The following is a 6,000-nucleotide window of genomic DNA, read 5'->3' as shown; positions in this document are numbered from 1 at the left end:
TTTGGAGTTAAATCTTCAGTAGCAATTCACTTATGGACGGCTCTACCTTGTTGAAAACGTACTTGTTGAAAACTTACTTCTTGGACGTTGAAAGTAAAAGGGAGAGAGGTGTCGGGTGAATTCCAAACAGAAATGTAATGCTTTTGACAAAACTATTAAAAACTTAAACTGTTCACCAAAACTGATTTGAAAAGTGACTTGCGCTTCACTATATTCACGTTTAAGTCTGAGAATTACCATCCTTGGATACAATTAAGATATTAAAATTAATCCCTTTGTATTCATTACATGTAATGCATGCATCGTGACTTTTTTAGGCGGTTCAAAAACACAGAATGTATTTCTGTGTTCTGCGCGAATTATTTCAGATCATGCATAAAGTATCCAAAAGTTGCAGCTGTCAGACTTAACTCCTTGTGCTTATATTGGTGCCAAACTGAAGATTACCACGAGAAAAATACATTTTTCAAACAGGCTGCCTTGTAAACTGAGGTCTTAACAGTTTTTAAATTTTCAATCTTTAGCAGCTTACAAAAGGAATTCAATTTCTGCTAACTGATGAAATGGGGAAGGAACTGAATACGGTAATAAAAACCTCACTATATTGGCCCAGTATCATAAAAGCAAGCCATGGATGTTAACAGCACTATCCTATTTTTCATGCAAGTTGTGTTAAAAGTATCAGCCACACCATAGTAAACATTTATACAAAAAAGTGAATCTGCTTGAAAAGTACATGCAAGTGTGCTGGCTGGAGTTTAAATAAATTTTTATTCATAAAAATTAAAATGTTTACTTTTTAAAGGCTAGTGCGATCAATATTTATCTGTATGAATTAGAAAAAAATAACTAATCAATTTAATTTCCAACCTAAAATTCCCTAATTTTAGGATTGTCCTCAGAAAAAAAAAAAAAGAAAAAAGCTACTTACAGCACAGTAAAATTTCCTCAAAAGTAACTGTAATCTCTGGTATAAATATTCCAATCCCACACACTTTCTTTCATACTGTCATACATTCCAAAATTTGGTAGAAGTTGTGAGAATCCCCTTCTCCCCGGCCAACTTAATCTGTTTTTAAAAGAAACACTTATTACCCCATTACAGTTTTGAAAGCCATTTTTATTTTTCAGTTCTGCCAGAACAGACTTACTGCCAGATGGTCCAGGGGCTTGGTCCCGGGGGGCAGGGGGAAGGGGAAGGTGTTCTTGTACCTGATTATAATCCTCAACATTTATACACAAGCTTCAGTGCACATGAATAACTTTGCAGCCACTTTTTAGTAGGCTGTTACTGTTCACAAGCTCCAGGCTAATTCTTCCTACATAATACTCCATTAAATGAAGTTTAAAGTTTTGTCTGCAGTTTTAACATTTGGGGGAAAAAATGGGGACACACATACATAGTAATACGGTAGACATCTCTACTGTGCTATAAAATTGATACCTCCATCTGTCATAGTGCATGCAATATATTCATGAAAGAAAATACTCGGTGCTCTCTTCTCTTCACAGTATTTAAACTTCTATTGTAAAAGCAGCTTAAAACTATGCCACAAGACTACACCGTCCATCTTAACCACAGGCAACCTGTTTAGCAAGTCAGGCACTGGAACTTGAATGTTTTTTCCCCAAGTTCAATGAGACTGTCACTGAGACAGTAGACTTGGTCTGCTTTAATTTGCACCAGACAGCTGGTAAGGAAACATTTAGAGCCATTTATTATGTGGATTAAATATGACTTATTTTGCAAAATACAGCATATTTTTCTGTTTGCAAATCAAACTTACTGTTTTTACATGAGCAGATTTACACAGTTGCAGTACACAGATAAGAGTTCATAAATAAAAATTCTACTCCGTATACCATGCCTAGCAATTTTGAAGTCAATGTAACCTCCAATGGATATAAATAGTGTGGCTGGTACAGCCTTCACCAAAGATGTGTCTCACGAATCTCTGCAATGATCTGACTGGCTCGCTGCAGGGCCTGCAGACAGAAAGACAGAAAAGCCAAAGTTAATTAGTTTTTCTCAAAGAGATTTCTCAGATAGATAACAGCAACAGTCTAGGAAGTGTAATGTTAAAAAATCAAATTAAAGCTAATCATTTTTATTGTGAACTAAGTGGTAACAACCTGCAACAACATTGATTAACAAGTCTGAAGCCTTCCATCTGCAAAAGATTATGCAAGTGGAAAATACTACAAAGCAAAAGGTCATGATAAAACTTAGCATAGGTGTCATTAAATCATTTCTTTAGAGAGATAAGAATTAAAAACTAATTGAAAACTGAACTTCCAGTTAGAAGCAAAAAGAGCTCGTTATCATCATTCTGAACAACTTTTGCATAATCAGTGTTCCCATTAACACCTGTGTTTGTCTTAACATTTTGTATTTAATAAATGAATTCTCAGGAAGAACAGACTTTTTCACTACACAGTTCTAACGCATTAAACCTTCCTCAAAATAAAACACAAACTGCACTTATTTTGTATCACTTCTAGCATTCTGATGCATTCATTAGTCTGGCCTGTTAAACTTTACAAATTCAAAAGCTCAGAATACCAACTAATACTAACATTATTTAAAATATTACTCCAATTAGGAAAAATCTGAGTTAGGAGTTTGGCCCTATAACATTTACAGTTTAAAAGACTGTTAAAAGTTCCCTTCACTCAAATGTTGATCATATAATAGCAAAGATTAAACTTGCTGCAGGTGGTCTTGGACAAGCGGTATCTCAGGGCATCCAGTCTCTCAAACACACACTGTCTGACCACAGTGTGTATGAGAGAAGCACCTCTTGCTACTTCTTCAGTGAGCTGAACTGGCAGAGGGACTTTTCTATGCAGTTCAATTCAAAGCAGCTATTTCTGCTGCAGCAGACTCTGATACGTCACATAATTGAACAATGAAGAAATGAAGAGTTCGGTAACACAGACATGTCACAAACGCACTGTCATACAGATGTACATGGGGTCATCATGACTGAGTCCCAACATTCCCACTGTTCATATTATGGGGTACTGTGTAGATACACCAGCCATTGGCCAGCAGGCTCTGGGTGAAGCATATACATGAATGGCACTTAAAACAGTGTAAGTTTAATCCCCCAAAAGAGAACTGCTAAATGCTATAAAGGAAATTAAATAAAAGCAAATTGTTAAAACCAAATGTGTAATTGAAAGTAACACCAGATTAGAGCTGCTGCTTTACACCCAAAATATAGTTTAAGTCACCTCTTCCCAACTACTCAATCTACATAATACTTCCTGGCCACATACTGCTTTTAATTCCTCTAGCATGGAGAAGTAATACACTGGCATACTCCTAAAAATCAGCAAAGAAAAAAGGGAGGCAAGTCTTCCAAAAATCTCACATTTATATGGTTTCAGTTAATTAACTCCTCCCATGAGATCCTGATCTTTTTAATACCTTTAGCATGTCAGCTGCCTCTTTTCTGCGCTGTGCCATGTCCTCAGATTCTGTCAGAAGGTCATCCAACAACAAGGATTTATACAGCTGGCCTACCAGCTCGCTCTGAAGAGTGTCTTTCACGTGGTTCACCAGAAAATGCATCACTGCCTTTGGCACACTGCAAGCACATAAAGATTGTTTCTTCAGAAAGAATTACTCGAAACCAGGTCTGTTCTACATTGAAGAATGCACAGTGTGAGCAAGTGGCTACACACAACCTTGGCTCAAACTACCAGGAATTTACCACTACCATATATAAAACTCTTTCTCTCTGAAGTAAATGCAGTATCTTGTGTAATTTGAGAGCTGTTGAATTTCTTCCAAATAGGATAGCTGCATTGTAAAGAACACGAATATATATCGTGTAAAAAATAAGAATAAATTACTTTGCTCACTACAGACCAACCTGAGTCTCCACTGTGCTAGGCATGACAAAAAGCGAAGTATTTCAACCCTAGAATCAATCTTAATGTGTGAATGAGAAAGGAAAGAGACAAAGAAAGAATTCATATATCCAGTCTTACTTAGTAGATAAACTGAAAACAGGATCACTGTTCAAACACTGGGCCATATTATCTCTGATATCAGAGCATAACGTTAGCACAATTTAAAACTTCAAATGGAGTTTAAGTGTGAAAAATATATTCGTCTGGAATAGAGGCAGGCAGCAACCAATGAGAATGAAGAGCAATCCATCAGAAAGATGCTACAGAATCTGTAGAGCAACATTTTTCAGCTCTATGTCAGGCTAAAACACCTGAAAGAAACCACTGTCTTAACTCTGATTTCCATGCCACTAAGCTTCCTGGAAAAAATGCCAAGTATTGAATCTAGCTGAAACTGATTTTGTTTAGGACTTAGGATACGTGTAGCAATACTCTTCTGAAAAAGTGGGGGAAAATATTTACATACGTATTGACAAAATCAAATCCTCATACTAATGCAGCACCAAAATCTGGGGATATAAACACAAGATCAAAAATTTAATGAGTGCATTTCAGGTTATTCCATCAGAGTGACAGTAACTGACAATAAAAATACTGATGGTCATTCACAGCTGAGAAATAAAATACGTTGGTTTAGACAACCTTGTTGGTATAATTCTTAGGAACAGTATTTTTCAACTAGAGTGGACTGGGAGTTGACATATAATCCGTGTTGACTCATTAAGTAGTGACCACATCACTTCTCATGTGCCCATAGCCCTAAATTTAAATCAAGGTAGATCAAGAGTTTTTGCTCATTCTCACAGTGCTGCAATTATCACTGCAGAATTAACTTGACGAGGACCATGCAAGTCTAAACAGTCAGACCCAAGATCAAACACAATCCATCAACACATCTGGGCTTTTGGAATCTTACTCCCAAGTTTGGCTGGGAATTTTCCCACTACATCTGCTGCTTTATGGTTCCTCACTAGACAGTTGTGGGAAGACTTCTGGGAAATCACGATGAGACCATATAGATCTATTAGTACTCAAGTAACTAAATTTACATTCTCCTTTCAAGCCAATACATTGCAAGTCCTACCAAAAGGAGAGCTTAAGAAAGAAGCCTAGAATATTTTGGAAGTCACCTGGCTAAGAGTGAAAGCAACTCAAAATTCAGGTTCAAAGCTGTGTGGGTACAGATACCATCCAAACCATCGAAGAATAAGCCTGAATTAATTCTGCAAGTATGATATGAGATGGACACAAGTATCATCTTGGACAGGTATTTCCTAAAAATATTTCTGAAATAGGTGAGGATTTCCTAATGCATCAAATTTATAATGCTTGAGACAGCATTTTATTTTTTTTGTGATGTATGCATACTTGCTGCGAAGAGTGTGAAGGGTTTGTTTAGAGTACGCAAGAAGGTAACACTAGTAGTACTAACACTTCAGTAAAATTAAGGTAAACAAAGCAATTCCCTGCCATGAAATACCCCTCAAGAAGATTTTTAGAATATTAGTTTACTGGATGTAATAAAACTTTTAATGACTTCACTAATCTGCTCTAAACCCTAGTTTCCAGATTCCCCTATTCCTTCCAAATATCTATCTATCTATCTATATATATATGTAAAAAGTTAGGTCTTTCCCCAAAAACTTATGCAAAGTGAAGTTTTACATCGTCCTTCATTACAAAAAAAAAAAAAGTATGACAATTTTTAAGCAAAACTTTAAAGGCATTTTCCATAGTTGCATACAGCAGAAAAATCATTTTCATGCTATTTCCATCCTTATAGCTAAGTACTAGAAAACTTAGCTCCAGTAGTTCGTATCCGACTTTCCCATTTGAAATAACAGGATAGCAAAACTAAGTTATGTCACAGCTACACAGCACCTAGATTTCATTCCAGTTATTTGCTGCCAATCATGCACCTAAACTGCAGTATCCTCCAGAAAATCAGGTATCTCCTAAATAATTAAACCTTTTACTTTATATAATACAGAACTCACACCATTAGAGAAAACAAGTGCCTCTTCAGGTTTCTTAATTCTGTGAAAGGTCAAGTTTTACTTCTGCTGCCCCTTCTTAAAA

At 36.2% G+C, this 6,000-nt stretch overlaps 1 protein-coding gene across 1 annotated transcript in view; it reads right to left on the bottom strand.

Moving 5' to 3' along the window:
- Window positions 1-1,123: 1,123 nt before the first annotated feature.
- Window positions 1,124-6,000, bottom strand: part of DNM1L (dynamin 1-like) — a 29,662-nt gene continuing 24,785 nt past the window's right edge. The window contains exons 17-18 of the mRNA XM_009699804.1: window positions 3,434-3,593; window positions 1,124-1,986 (exon numbers count right to left, since the gene is read on the bottom strand). Coding sequence (XP_009698106.1) covers window positions 1,930-1,986; window positions 3,434-3,593 — 217 coding nt within the window. The 3' untranslated portion in view covers window positions 1,124-1,929. The remainder of the gene's footprint in view (window positions 1,987-3,433; window positions 3,594-6,000) is intronic.

The sequence above is a fragment of the Cariama cristata genome, unplaced genomic scaffold (genome assembly GCF_000690535.1).
Source record: "Cariama cristata isolate BGI_N322 unplaced genomic scaffold, ASM69053v1 scaffold43944, whole genome shotgun sequence".
Taxonomy (NCBI): Eukaryota; Metazoa; Chordata; class Aves; order Cariamiformes; family Cariamidae; genus Cariama; species Cariama cristata.
Note: the sequence above shows the minus strand (reverse complement) of the source record. Positions and strands in the feature narration are given on the sequence as shown.